The 15,916-nt window shown below is 39.1% G+C and overlaps 1 protein-coding gene across 1 annotated transcript; it reads left to right on the top strand.

Annotated features, from left to right (window-relative positions):
- Positions 1-457: 457 nt before the first annotated feature.
- On the top strand, positions 458-2,239 carry LOC107469940 (uncharacterized). Its single transcript, XM_016089325.1, has one exon. It carries the CDS (start codon positions 458-460, stop codon positions 2,237-2,239), a length of 1,782 nt encoding a protein of 593 aa, XP_015944811.1.
- The last annotated feature ends 13,677 nt before the right edge of the window (positions 2,240-15,916 follow it).

Below are 15,916 nucleotides of genomic sequence, written 5' to 3'. Positions count from 1 at the left end.
CTAACACCTACAAGCTACTCTTGTTCCCTTCTCACTCAGAGATAAAGTAGCAAAATGGTTGGAGGCATTCCCCAAGGAGAGCTTGACCACTTGGGATGAAGTAGTGAACAAGTTTCTAGCAAGATTCTACCCACCACAGAGAGTCAATAGATTGAGGACTGAGGTGCAAACCTTCAGGCAGCAAGATGGTAAAACACTTTATAAGGCCTGGGAGAGGTTCAAAGACTTGACAAGGAAGTTCCCTCTAGATATGTTCAACGAATGGGTTCAACTACACATCTTCTATGAAGGGCTATCATATGAAGCAAAGAAAGTTGTGGACCACTCTTCAGGGGGTTCACTCAACAAGAAGAAAACCATCAAAGAAGCCATAGATGTCATTGAAACTGTAGACGAAAATGAATACTTCTATGCTTCAAAAAGAGCTCAAAAGAGAGGAGTGTTGGAACTCAACTCTATGGACACCTTGTTAGCACAAAACAAGGCAATCGCAACACAATTAGCAGCCTTAACAAAGAAGGTGGAGGCAAGCCAAGTCTCAGTTGTCCAAGCTCAAGCACCACCACAAGAAGAAGATGCATCAGAAGTTGAATGTGAATGGGAGCAGGCAAATTATGTAAACAACCCATCTAGACCAGTATATGATTCAAACTCTAAAACATACAACCCAGGATGGAAGAACCACCCAAATTTTAGGCGGGAAAACCAACAAGACCACAAACCCTATCACTCCAATCATCACAACAACCATAATACCAACCACCAATCAAGAAACAACAGACCCTACCACAGCTCACAAAACACATCACATCACCCCACACAGCAGACACACAATAGCCACCACCAAGATACATCAACCCCCACCATGCAACTATGTGAAACCAGTAATAGTTTCTCAAAATTAGAGGCAGCCATAGCACAATTGTCAACACAACTGACCAGAACTATCTCTACTATTCTGGAAAGACAGCTACAAGCTGACAGAAAAATAGATGCTAACCAGGAAGAGGCCGGATCCAACATAAAGAATCAAAGGGCAGCGATTTCAAAGTTGAAGGCACAATTAGGGAGCTTATCTAAGCAAATATCTATGTCCATACATACCTTTTCTAGTGACACCGTGGCTAACCCCAGGGGAGAGTGCAAGGCCATAAAACTAAGAAGTGGAAAGGTTGTAGAAGAAACAACCCCAAGCCAAAGCCACCAAGAAGAAGAAATTGCAAAGGAACATAAAATCAAGAAGGAAGAAAATACCTCTGCACCATCCTCACCAAAGCAAGTCTTGAAGCCTTATGTGCCACAAGCACCCTATACACAAAGGCTAAGGAAGGATGAGAAAGACAGCCAATTCTCTAGATTTTTAGAAATCTTCAAGAAGCTCCAAATCATCATACCCTTTGCTGAGGCACTAGAGCAAACGCCATTCTATGCTAAGTTTTTGAAGGAGCTCATGAAAAGGAAGAGGAATTGGGGAGAGAAAGAGACTATAGTGCTCACTGAGGAATGTAGTGTCATAATACAAAAGAAGCTTCCCCAGAAACTGAAAGATCCTGGGAGCTTCCAAATCCCCTGTATCATTGGGAATATGAACATTGAGAAGGCATTATATGATCTCGAAGCTAGCATAAACCTCATGTCTTTGGCCATGATGAAAATAATGAGAATAGAGGAAGCCAAGCCAACAAGAATGGCACTCCAATTAGCTGACATAACGTTTAAATTCTCCCATGGTGTGGTGGAAGATTTATTGTTGAAAGTGGGGGAATTCATCTTCCTAGCTGATTTTGTTGTGCTTGACATGGAGGAAGAAGTCAAGACATCAATCATCCTAGGAAGGCCATTCCTAGCTACTGCTAGAGCCATAATTGATGTTCAAAAAGGGGAGCTAGTCTTGAGATTACATGAAGCGAAGATGGTTTTCAATGTCATCAAGGAAATGAGCTACCCCAAGGAAGCCATTAGTGAATGCATGATGGTGGATACCATTGAGAACATGGTTCAAAGAGTCATAGAGGAAGAACAATATGAAGAAACCCAAGAGCAAGATCAACAAGTCTCATGTGGTGAGCTACCACTGGAGGCTATGGATAAATCAATCATGATGGATAAGCCAAGCAAGAGGAAATTGAAGGCACCAAAGTTGGAACTGAAGATTCTACCCCCAAGTTTGAAATATTCTTACTTGGGTGATAACAATACATACCCAGTGATCATTAGCTCAAACTTGAATGAGGAATAAGAAGAGGAGTTAATCCAAGTACTGAAACAACATAAGGATGCTATAGGTTGGACACTTGCGGATCTAGAGGGAATCAGTCCTTCAATGTGTATGCACAAGATCCTACTTGATGAAGGTGCAAAGCCCTCAAGACAGCAACAAAGAAGGCTGAACCCAACAATGAATGAGGTAGTCCAAAAGTAGGTGTTGAAACTATGGAAAGCAGGGGTGATTTACCCTATCTCAGATAGCCCTTGGGTAAGCCCTGTCCAAGTGATTCCTAAGAAAAGAGGGATCACTGTTGTACCAAATGAAAAGAATGAACTAATACCTACAAGAACAGTGACCGGATGGCACATGTGCATTGACTATAGAAAACTTAATGAAGCCACCCGAAAAGACGACTTTCCTCTACCTTTCATGGACCAAATGCTTGAAAGACTAGTAGGACATGAATATTACTGCTTCCTGGATGGCTACTCTGGCTACAACCAAATAGTTGTAGACCCAAAGGATTAGGAGAAAACCACTTTTCCTTGTCCCTATAGAGTCTTTGCTTATAGGAGAATGCCCTTTGGATTGTGCAATGCACCTGCAACATTCCAAAGGTACATGCTTTCAAAATTTTTATACATGATTGAGAAGTTCATAGAAGTGTTTATGGGTGACTTCTTTGTGTTTTGGGATTCATATTCTGATTGCCTACATCATCTTACCATGGTGCTAAAGAGATGCCAAGAAACTAACCTAGTTTTAAACTGGGAGAAGTGCCATTTCATGGTAACTAGAGGGGTGGTTCTTGTCATAAGATCTCTAAACAGGGCATAGAAGTAGACAAGGCAAAGGTGGAAGTACTTGAGAAGTTGCCTCCACCTTGCAATGTCAAGGCAATTAGAAGATTTTTGGGACATGCTGGGTTTTATAGGAGGTTTATAAAAGATTTTTCAAAGATTGCCAAATCTCTCAGCAACCTACTTGCTCAAATACCCCCTTTGTTTTTGATATAGAATGTATGTTAGCCTTTGATGAACTTAAAAATAGACTTTCCTCTGCACCTATTATAGCACCACCTAGCTGGGATCTACCCTTTGAATTAATGTGTGATGCATCTGATTTTACTGTTGGTGCTGTTATAGGACAAAGGAAAGACAAGCTAGTGCATGTTATTTACTATGCTAGCAAAGTCCTCAAATGAGAATCAAAGGAACTACACCACTACAGAGAAGGAACTTTTAGCCATAGTCTTTGCTTTTGATAAGTTTAGATCATATCTTATTGGCTCAAAAGTTACTATTTTCACTGATCATGCAGCCCTCAAATATCTGTTGACCAAGCAAGAATCCAAGCCTAGGTTGATAAGGTGGGTCTTGCTACTTCAAGAATTCAACATAGAGATAAAAGATAGAAGTAGGGCAGAGAACAAGGTGGCTGATCATTTATCAAGAATCCCACATGACGAGGATGAAGCACAACAACTTTAAGTGAATGAAAGTTTCACTGATGAGCAGCTAATGATGATTCAAGAAAGCCATTCGTTTGCTGATATAGCCAACTTCAAGGCTATTGCGGAGTTGCCCACCAACATTAACAAGTACATGAAGAGGAAGCTACTCAATGATGCTAAACACTACATTTGGGATGAGTTGTACTTGTTCAAAAAGGGTGTTGATGGAATTTTGAGGAGATGTATTTCACAAGAAGAAGGGTAAGAAGTGTTGTGGCAATGCCATGGATCTGCGTATGGAGGCCATTTTAGTGGAGAAAGAACAGCAGTAAAGGTGCTCCAATGTGGATTCTTTTGGCCAACAGTATTCAAAGATGCTAAGGAATTGGTGTCAATTTGCAATGAATGCCAAAGAGTTGGCAATCTACCTAAGAAAAATGAGATGCCACATCAGTTTATCCTAGAACTTGAGTTGTTTGATGTATGGGGGGATTGACTTCATGGGTCCCCTCCCCACTTTATACTCAAACAAGTACATTCTAGTGGTAGTGGACTATGTATCTAAGTGGGTGGAGGCCATTATAGCACCAACAAACGATAACAAGGTAGTCATGAACTTCCTTAGGAGGAACATCTTATTAGTGATGGAGGGAGCCATTTCTGCAACAGACCATTGAAAGCCCTCCTCTTGAGATATGGAGTGAAACATAAGGTTGCAACACCTTATCACCCTCAAACAAGTGGGCAAACAGAGGTATCCAATAGAGAGCTAAAGCGGATCCTAGAGAAAACTGTGAGAGCTTCAAGAAAGGACTGGTCAAAGAAGCTGGACGACGCTATTTGGGCATATAGGATAGCCTTCAAAACACCAATAGGGATGACCCCATATCAGCTGGTGTATGGGAAGGCATGTCACCTACCCCTTGAGCTTGAACACAAAGCATTTTGGGCACTCAAGCTACTAAATTTTGGTAGTAATGCTGCTAGGGAGAAAAAAATATTGCAACTGCAAGAATTAGAAGAACTCAGATCTCAAGCATATGAAAGTGCCAAAATCTATAAGGAAAAAGCTAAGAGGTGGCATGATCAAAAGATAGCAACAAGAGAGTTTGTAGAAGGTCAAAAGGTGCTACTATACAACTCAAGACTCAAATTCTTCCCAGGAAAACTTAAGTCTCGATGGTCAGGACCTTTTACCATCCTTAAATTATCCCTCTATAGTCATGTAGAGCTCATGGAGGACAAAACTCAGAGAACTCTCATTGTAAATGGCCATAAACTCAAATATTACTTGGGAGACTCTTTTGAGGAGCATAGAGTGAGCTATAACCTCAACTAAAGATGGAGGAATGTTAAGCTAATGATATTAAAGAAGCGCTGGTTGGGAGGCACCCCAACACTCTATATCCTTTTAATTTCTTACTTTCTAGAAGTAGCTTTAGAATTTCCAATTTAGATAGTTTAAGTACCAGTTTAATACTTTTGTTTCTCTTGCTTTCTACGAGTAGATTGTAAGTGATAGATTAGGTAGTTTAAATATCAGTTCCAATGTTTGATAGCTAGTAATTCATCAATCTTTTTCCTTTTTCTGAAAATGCAAATTGATGAACACACATTCTGATTATGAGTGATTAGGCCGGGAAATAGCTGAAAAGCTAAGTTTGGTGTGGCCACTAACCCATTTAATCTAGGCTTACAACCCTTTGAATGAATTAATTTTGAGAGTAAGCCCAGAGATTAAGTTTGGTGTGGCCACACCATACGATGTCCACATAGCGAGCCCAATGATGCAAGGGCATCTTAGGCTAGTTTCACTGGCCTTTTTCTTTGTTTTAATAGGTTTTATGCACTTTTCATGAGTTGTAAGTAAGCAAATTGGGTAGAAACTCATGCATACCTAGATTCATCCAACTATGATTAATTTGATGCAATTTCATGAGAATTATGATATAATTACTTGTGTGCTAAGAATGATGAGAATTCTCATGACTTTAGCAAGGCTTTGATTCATATATTGGTTAATGACAGGTGAAGGAAGGCATGGAGAGAAGTTGAAGAAGGAGCATGGAAAAGATGAAAAAGAAGCAACGTTGGTGGCCAAGTTGGACCACCAACGTTGCCTCGAACGTTGGAAGGAAAGCAAAGCAATTCTCTGCATAATTTCTGGTGCTCACATTGGAGGGAACGTTGGACATCCAACGTTACTGCCAACATTGTAAAGAAATGAGCTTTCTGGAGATTCCGAAAAATTGCAGCGACGCGTACGCGTAGATTCGGATTTTTGACAATCCACGCACACGCGTAGCTGACGCATACGCGTGGATAGGCAACGTTGGACCCCAAACGCTACCTCAAATGTTGAAGGCCAACATGCACGATTGTGACTACAAAGTTGTGATTTTAAAAACGTGCAACGACGCGTACGCGTCCATGGTGTGTACACGTGACCTTAACTTTTGAGAATCCACGCGCACGCGTGGATACGCATTTTCACCCCATGGGAGCAAACGCGTTAGGTACGTATACGCTTGGGTAAGGAGAACATTGGCCCACCAACGTTGAGTCAAATGCCAATGACAGCAAAGTACTTGGTTTTTCTGGTTGTTCTTCTGAAAGGCGTTTGAGTCAACGTTGGCCATCAAACGTTGACTCCAACGTGAACCATTAGAATGTGCAATTCAAACAGATCTCTTCTTAATATCAAGGGAAACCAATTGGAGCCAAATTTTTTAACACAACTCTATCAAGGCCAAAATCCCAATTCAGAGATTGAAGAGCAATGGAAGAAAGTGTATAAATAGCTTAGAATTTAAGTTAGAAGAGGACTTTTACTTTTACTTTATTTTTTGGAATTTTTTGGTGGAATTGAGTTTTCGGTAATTCTTCAAATAGGGGCAATGTATCTTTCAATTTCATTTTCCATTTTGAGAGCTATGGACAACTAAACTCCTTTCATTGGGTTAGGGAGCTCTATTGTAATTCAATGGATCAATAGTAGTTTTCTTATTCTTCTTCTTTCTTTTCTCTTGATTTTTGTGAGAAAGCTTTCGATCTTAATTCAATTGGATAGTTGTCTTGAGAGAGAAGATATCTGATAAACCCTATTTTTAGGGTTTATCTTGTGTTGAATTTAGAGTATTTTGTCAACCTTTTCTCACACTTATCCAATGAAATAGAATGGTTTTGTAAATTCTCCCTTAATTGTGCTTAAGAGTGAAAACATGCTTTTTAGGACTTAAAATAGCTAAATTTAATTCACCTTGATTCCATTAGATTCCTTGATGTGTTTGCTAAGTGATTTCAGGTTTAGGAGGCAAAGATTGGATCAATGGAATGAAGAGAAAGCATGTAGAAATGGAGAACTCATGAAGAAATGAAGGAATTGCAAAAGCTGTCAAACTGACCTCTTTGCACTTATTCGTTCATAACATGAGCTACTGAGGTCCAAATGAGGCGGTTTCAATTGCGTTAGAAAGCTAACATCCGGGGCTTCGAGATGATATAAGATTTTTCATGGTTGCCATGCGTATAAGGATGCATATGCGCACTGTATGTATACGTGTTGATGGCTGCAGGTGATTCAGTTAATGAAACTCGTGGTCAGCGATTTTAGAAGCCTTGTGGGCCCAATCCAACTCATTGCTGATGCTATTTAAGCTAGAGATTGAAGGGAAATCAACATACTTTTGATCTAGTTATCATTAGTTTATTTTAGTTTAGTTTTGGAGGGAAAGTTAGTTTCTAGAGAGAGAAACTCTCTCTTCTCTCTAGAATTAGGATTAGGTTAGATCTAGATTAGGAATTGTTAGATCTAGGTTAATTCTCCTTCTTCTACATCTCTTCTCTCTAGTTTAGCATTTAATTCTTGTAGTTCTCTACTTTATGTTGATGCACTTTTGTTCTTCCATTTTCCTTTTTATGCAATTCATGTTTTGATTTCCTTTATTGTTCATTTGAATTGTTGTTGTTTAATTCCTTGCAATTGAGTAGTGTAGATTTACTTTCCTTGCTTGCAATTTTACTATGCTTTCCTTTTGTGCCTTCCAAGTATTTGATGAAATGCTTGGAGGAGTGTTAGAGTAGAATTTTATGTTCTTGGCTTGGAGAGGTAACTTAGGAACTCTTGAGTTACTAATGTCCAAGTAATTGATGATTGGGAGACATTGACTCTAGTTCTCACTAATTGAATTAGTGGAGAGTTAGGACTTATGGACTAGGATTGATATAGCTCATTTGACTTTCTTTTACTACTAGTTAGAGGATGACTTAATAGGATTGATCCTTGCCAATTCTCATGTTGTGGTTTGTGATAGGGATAGAGATCCTTGACCACCAACACTTGACAAGACCTTTTTAGCCATTAGTTTATTTCCTTTACCATTTACTTTTCATGTTTCTTATCCAAAACCCCAAAAACATACCTCATAACCAATAACAAGACACTTTATTGTAATTCCTAGGGAGAATGACCCGAGGTTTAAATACTTCAGTTTATAATTTTAGGGGTTTGTTACTTGTGACAAATAAATGTTAGTATGAAAGGATTATTGTTGGTTTAGAGACTATACTTTACAACGAGGATTCATTAGTGAATTTCTAAACTGTCAAAAATCCAATCATCACTATCCATAATTGGAATTCTTCAGATCCTTGAGAGAGGGATGAATAATTCATGCTAGAATTGCTTTCTCACATTGGATTAGATTGGGAGTTGGATGGATATTGTGACATTTAATCCTACCAATACTTTGATCTATGAATTTCTGTGGTATAATCAGTGAGCGAACTTCAACTCTTCCCATGAGCAATTAAATCAAGACATTGGGCAATTGTTCATGCTTAGAGATATTGGTGAGTTAAGACATTGGGATCTAATTATCTAAGATTGCCAAGCAATGTCAATGAATGCATTGATTGAGGAAGAGATGAAAATGATTTAATCTGGAGAGTTCAATATTTCCCAAAACCCAATGAATCCCCATCTCTAATATGCCCATTCTTTTATATTCTGCTCTTTAATTTCATGCTAATTCCCCATTCCCATTTAATTTCATGCAATTTAAGTTTCTGTCATTTAATTTCTTGCAATTTATTTTTTGCACATTTAATTTCTTGCGATTTAAGTTTCCCACCAAATTTACTTTTTGCAATTCTCAACAAAATCTGATTTTGTTCAACTAGTACAATTCACCAATAAACATTGATCGACCAACCAGTCCCTGTGGGATTTGACCTCATTCTACTGTGAGTTTTTACTGGATGACAATTCGGTACACTTGCCGGTAGGAAATTGTTGAGAGACAGTTTTTGAGTGAACCAAGTTTATGGTGCCGTTGCCGAGGACTGGTTTTGTAATTACAATTATTAAACTGGGGGATAACTAGATTGAGCACTTTTCTTTTCTTTTGAATTTTAATTTCAGTTGTTCATTTTTGTTCTCTTCAATTTTTAGTTGAGTTTCATTAATTTTACCTTACTTCTTTACTTTCCAGCAAGCTAACCCACTAAATATTTGATAAATTTCTCTAAGCAAGCTACCTATACTCTGTTATAGTGGACTCTGCATTTGCTTCTTCTTGTACTTATTCATTATATGACAGGTAGAAGAGAGGTCTCAACCTCTTTTGACAGTGAACCGAAAAGAACCTTCTGAGGTTGAGAAGGGAAGCAAGTGGAAAGGGGGTTGTTGGTGCAGAAGAAGAGGATGAAGATTTAAATATGGCCATGGAGGATGATATGGAAAACCATCATGAAGGAGAGGTGAATAACCATGCCAGAAGAGTTGGAGCCAATCCTACTGGACAAGAGAGGAGAGTTCTGGGATCATACATCAATCAAAACCCAGAAAACTGTGGTAGCAGCATTTAAAAGCCAACTATCCATGCTAATAACTTCGAATTAAAGCCTCAGCTCATAACTCTAGTATAGAACAACTGTTCTTTTGGAGGAAGTGCTCAAGAGGACCCTAATGAGAAACTCACTAAATTCCAAAGGATATGTGACACAGTTAAATCCAATGGTGTTCATCCTGACACCTATAGATTGCTACTGTTTCTATTTTCTTTGAGGGACAAAGCATCAAAATGGCTAGAATCATTTCCCGAGGAAAGCTTGACAACCTAGGAGGATGTGGTAAATAGATTCTTAACAAGGTTCTACCCTCCATAAAAAGTTAACAGGCTGAGAACTGAAGTGTAGACATTCAGACAGCAAGATAGTGAGACAAGTTATGAAGCCTGGGAGAGATTCAAATGCCCCCCTGATATGTTTAATAAGTGGGTTAAAATTCATATCTTCTATGAAGGGCTGAATCATGAATCAAAGAAAGCTGTGGACCACTCATCTGGAGGTTTCCTTAACAAGAAGAAGACCATTGCAAAAGCCATTAATGTTATAGAGACAGTGGCTGACAATGAGTATTTTTATGCCTTAGACAGAAGCAACAATAGGGGAGTCTTTGGAATTAAACCAAATGGATGCAATCTTGGCCCAGAACAAGACGATCACCAAGCAACTGGCTGAATTGACAAAGCAAATGGAGAAGAATCAGGCTGCAGCCATCTACACTCAACAGTCACATCAAGGATAGTTGGAAACAGAAGAAGGAGTTAATTGGGAGGAAGCTAATTACCTTTGAAATTCATCTAGGCAAGCTAATGATCAATATTCTAAAACCTATAACTCTGGTTGGAGAAACCACCCAAACTTTGGATGGAAAAACCAGCAAAACCAAGGTCAAGACCACAGACCACACAATCCAACCCAGTATAACAACTCTACTCACCAAAACTCCAACCAAAGACCATACCAGACCACACAAAACACTTATTCACAGCTACCATACCAAAACAACAAAAACCATTCTCAACACCCCAATTCTAACCAATCAACACCAAGTGATGATGACAGAATGGCCAGGATGGAAGCTATGCTTGCAAACCTTGGCAAGGAATTTAAAGACATGAAGAAATTTCAGGAGGAAGTAATATCCAATTTGCAAAACCAAGATGCTGCCACTCAAAAACTTTAAGCACAAATTGAATACTTGTCCAAGCAAGCTCCTAGCCACAGTTCAGGTAATGCCACCAGGACAACTTCAAAAGAGGAATGCAAAGTTATTACCCTCAGAAACGGAAAGGAATTGAAAGAGAATCCAAGGGAGACTCAAAAAGAGAAGGAATAGGGCATTTCAAACGCTAAGGAAGAGGCACAAACACCTGCTCCCAACCCATCAGAAGAGAAAGAAGTTCTAAGGCCATATGTCCCAAAGGCTCTTTACCCTCAGCGCCTAATGAAGAATGTAAAGGATAACCAATTCTCCAAATTTTTGGAGATTCTCAAGAAACTTCAGATCAACATTCCCTTTTGTAGAAGCACTAGAACAAATGCCACTTTATGCTAAGTTTCTGAAGAAATTGATGACCAAGAAGAGAAGCTGAAGGAATGATGAAATGGCGGTATTAACTGAGGAATGTAGTGCTATCATCCAACACAAGGTGCCTCAAAAATTGAAGGACCCAGGAAGCTTTTGAATTCCCCGCATCATAGGGGAAATAACAGTTGAAAAAGCCTTATGTGACTTGGGAGCTAGTATAAATTTGATGTCCTTAACAATGATGAAAAGAATGAAGATTGAGGAAGTCAAACCAACAAGAATGGCCCTCTATTTAGCAGATCGGTCATTCAAATTCCCTCATGGAATAGTAGAGGACTTGTTAGTGAAAGTGGGAGATTGCATTTTCCCTGCTGACTTTGTGGTATTGGATATGGAAGAAGAGGCTAAGGCTTCAATAATTTTAGAAAGGCCATTTCTAGCTACTGTTGGAGCCATCATTGATGTACTAAAGGGTGAACTTACCCTTAGGCTACATGATGAGAAAATGGTATTCAATGAATTCAAAGCCATGAGCTATCCACCAGAGTCACTAGGAGAGTGTATGAGGCTATATGCAGTGGAAATTGTGGTGCAGGAAACCTTTGAAGAAGCACTTGAAGAATTGACAAAGGGTGATTCCATGTTAAATGTTGAGGCTGTTGATGTGAATGCAGCTGAAATGCCTATTCCAAGTACATTAGAGGAGAAGAAAAAAGAGAAGGAAGCACCCAAACTGGAGCTGAAAGCACTGCTCCCTACTCTCAAGTATGAATACTTTGGAAGTGATGTAAAGTACCCAGTGATCATCAGTTCTGCCCTTAGTCAAGAGCAGGAGGGGGAATTAATCAAGGTGCTGCAAAAGCACCAAGATGCCATTGGATGGACCCTTTCTGACTTAAAAGGGATAAGCTCATCCATATGCATGCATAAGATCTTGCTGGAAGATGATTCCAAACCCTCCATTCAGCCTAAAGAAGATTGAATCCTTTCATGAAAGAAGTAGTCCAGAAAGAGGTGATGAAGCTATGGCAGGCAGGAGTGATTTACCCTATTTCCGACAGCCCATGGATGAGTCCGGTCCATGTGGTTCCAAAGAAAGGAGGGATAACAGTTGTGTCCAATGAGAAGAACGAACTCATCCCCACAAGAACAGTGACAGGCTAGAGGATGTGTATTGACTATAGAAAACTCAATGAGGCAACCAGAAAAGATCATTTTCCACTCCCTTTTATGGACCAGATGCTGGAGAGATTGGCAGGACATGCATATTACTTTTTTTATGGATATTCGGGTTATAATCAAATAGTGGTTGATCCAAGAGATCAAGAAAAAACATCATTCACGTGTCCACATGGAGTTATTGCTTACATGCGCATGCCTTTTGGATTGTGCAATGCCCCTGCAACTTTCCAAAGATGCATGTTTTCTATTTTCTCAGACATGATTGAAAAATTCATTGAAGTCTTCATGGATAATTTTTCAGTCTTTGGAGATTCCTTTCCCAATTGCCTTAATCATCTTGCTTTAGTGTTAAAAAGGTGCCAAGAGGCAAACCTAGTTCTAAACTGGGAGAAATGCCATTTTATGGTAACAGAGGGGATTGTCCTTGGCCATAAAATTTCAGAAAAAGGCATAGAAGTAGACAAAGCTAAGGTGGAATTAATTGAGAAATTTCCTCCACCCAGTAATGTTAAGTTAATTAGGAGTTTTTTAGGCCATGCTGGTTTCTACATAAGGTTTATCAGAGATTTTTCCAAAATTGCAAAGCCATTGAGCAACCTATTAGTCTTGGATACATGGTGCACGAAATTGTTATCCCTTGGCATGGCTCCAAAAATTTGGTGCACAATACCATGATTTACACGTCTCTTCACAACTTCGCACAGCTGACCAGCAAGTGCACTGGGTCGTCCAAGTAATACCTTACGTGAGTAAGGGTCGATCCCACAGAGATTGTCGGCTTGAAGCAAGCCATGGTCATCTTGTAAATCTCAGTCAGGCAAATTCAAATGGTTATGGAGTTTTGATAATTAAAAGATAAATAAACATAAAATAAAGATAGAGATACTTTATGTAATTCATTGGTGGGAATTTCAGATAAGCGTATGGAGATGCGTTATTCCTTTGGAATCTCTGATTTCCTACTGTCTTCATTCAATCATTCATACTCCTTTCAATGGCAAGCTGTAAGTTGGAGATCACCGTTGTCAATGGCTACCTCCCATCCTGTCAGTTAAAATGGTCCTCTACGATTTCTGTACGGCTAATCAACTGTCGGATTTCTCGTCTCGGATGAAAAATACCAGGCACAACTACCACATGGCTAATCTACTGTCAGTTCTCGATCGTGTTGGAATAAGATCCAATGATCCTTTTGCGTCTGTCACTACACCCCATAGTCATGAGTTTGAAGCTCGTCACAGTCATCCCTTCCCAGATCATACTCAGAATACCACAGACAAGGTTTAGACTTTCCGGATCTCAGGAATGCTGCCAATTGATTCTAGCCTATAACATGATGGTTCTAATCTCATATTCAGATGTCCCATTGTCAGAGGGGAGTCGATGTGAATCATTGATTAGAAACCCAAGAGATACATACTCTAGCTTTCGCAGGTAGAACGGAAGTGGTTGTCAGGCACGCGTTCATAAATTGAGAATGGTGATGAGTGTCACGGATCATCACATTCATCATGTTGAAGTGTGAGTAAACATCTTAGAAAAAGAATGAGCTTGAATTGAATAGAAGAACAATAGTACTTTACATTAATACTCGAGGAACAGCAGAGCTCCACACCTTAATCTATGGTGTGTAGAAACTCCACCGTTGAAAATACATAAGTGAAAATAGTCTAGGCATGGCCGAGAGGCCAGCCTCCAAGTCTAAGGAAAAACGTTCCAAAGATGATCTAAGGATAATCCAAAGATGAAAATACAATAGTAAAAAGTCCTATTTATACTAAACTGGTAACTAGGGTTTACATAGAAAAGTAAATAGTCTAGAAATCCACTTTCGGAGCCCACATAGTGTGTGCTTGGGCTGAGAATTGAAGCTTTCATGTGTAGAGACTTTTCTTGGTGTTAAACGCCAGTTTCTATGCCAGTTTGGGCGTTTAACTCCAGCTTGTATCCTGTTTCTGGCGTTTAACGCCAGAATAGGGCAGGAAGTTGGCGTTTGAACGCCATTTTGCGTCGTCAAAGCTCGGGCAAAGTATGGACTATTATATATTGCTGGAAAGCCCAGTATGTCTACTTTCCAACGCAATTGAGAGTGCGCCATTTGGGCTTCTATAGCTCCAGAAAATATATTTGGTGTGCAGGGAGGTCAGAATCCAACAACATCAGCAGTCCTTTTTCAGCCTCTGAATCAGATTTTTGCTCAGGTCCCTCAATTTCAGCCAGAAAATACCTAAAATCCCAGAAAAAACATAAAAACTCATAGTAAAGTCCAGAAATGTGAAGTTTGCTTAAAAACTAATAAAAATATACTAAAAAGTAGCTAGATCCTACTAAAAACTACCTAAAAACAATGCCAAAAAGCGTATAAATAATCCACTCATCACAACACCAAACTTAAATTGTTGCTTGTCCCCAAGCAACTAAAAACAAAATAGGATAAAAAGAAGAGAATATAAAATGATTCTCACAATATCAATGAAACTTAGTCTTAATTAGATGAGCGGGGCTAGTAGCTCTTTGCTTTTGAACAGTTTTGGCATCTCACTTTATCCTTTGAAATTCAGAATGATTGGCATCTATAGGAATTCAGAATTTTAGATAGTGTTATTGATTCTCCTAGTTCAGTATATTAATTCTTGAACACAGCTACTTTATGAGTCTAGGCCGTGACCCTAAGCACTTTATTTTCCAGTATTACCACCGGATACATAAATGCCACAGACACATAACTGGGTGAACCTTTTCAGATTGTGACTTAGCTTTGCTTATGTCCCCAATTAGAGGTGTCTAGAGTTCTTAAGTACACTTTTTTGCTTTGGATCACGACTTTAACCACTCAGTCTCAAGCTTTTCACTTGGACCTGCATGCCACAAGCACATGGTTAGGGACAGCTTGATTTAGCCGCTTAGACCAGGATTTTATTTCTTTTGGGCCCTCCTATCCATTAATGCTCAAAGCCTTGGATCCTCTTTACCCTTGCCTTTTGGTTTAAAGGGCTATTGGCTTTTTCTACTTGTTTTTTTTCTTTCTCTCTTTTTTTTTTGCTACTTTTTTTCCTTTTTCACTGCTTTTTCTTGCTTCAAGAATCAATTTCATGATTTTTCAGATTATCAATAACATTTTTCTTTGTTCATCATTCTTTCACGAGCCAACAATTTTAACATTCATGAACTTTACTATAAAAAATATGCACTGTTCAAGCATTCATTCAGAAAACAAAAAGTATTGCCACCACATCAAAATAATTAAACTAATTTCAAGATAAAATTTGAAATCCAAGTACTTCTTGTTCTTTTGTAATTAGGCACATTTTTCATTTAAGAGGGGTGAAGGATTCATGGAATTATTCATAGCTTTAAGGCATAGACGTTAGACACTAATGATCATGTAGTAAAGACACAAACATAGACAAACATAAAGTATCAAATTCGAAAAACAGAAAAATAAGAACAAGGAGATTAAAGAACGGGTCCACCTTAGTGATGGCGGCTAGTTCTTCCTCTTGAAGATCTAATGGAACACCTAAGCTCTACTATTTCTCTTCCTTGCCTTTGTTGCTCCTCCCTCACAGCTCTTTGATCTTCTCTAATCTCATGGAGAATGATGGAGTGCTCTTGGTGCTCCATCCTTAGTTGGTCCATGTTGTAACTTAAGCCTTCCAAAGAGGTGTTGAGTTGCTCCCAATAGTTGTGTGGAGCA

This window comes from Arachis duranensis, chromosome 10 (assembly GCF_000817695.3).
Source record: "Arachis duranensis cultivar V14167 chromosome 10, aradu.V14167.gnm2.J7QH, whole genome shotgun sequence".
Classification (NCBI taxonomy): domain Eukaryota; kingdom Viridiplantae; phylum Streptophyta; class Magnoliopsida; order Fabales; family Fabaceae; genus Arachis; species Arachis duranensis.
Note: the sequence above shows the minus strand (reverse complement) of the source record. Positions and strands in the feature narration are given on the sequence as shown.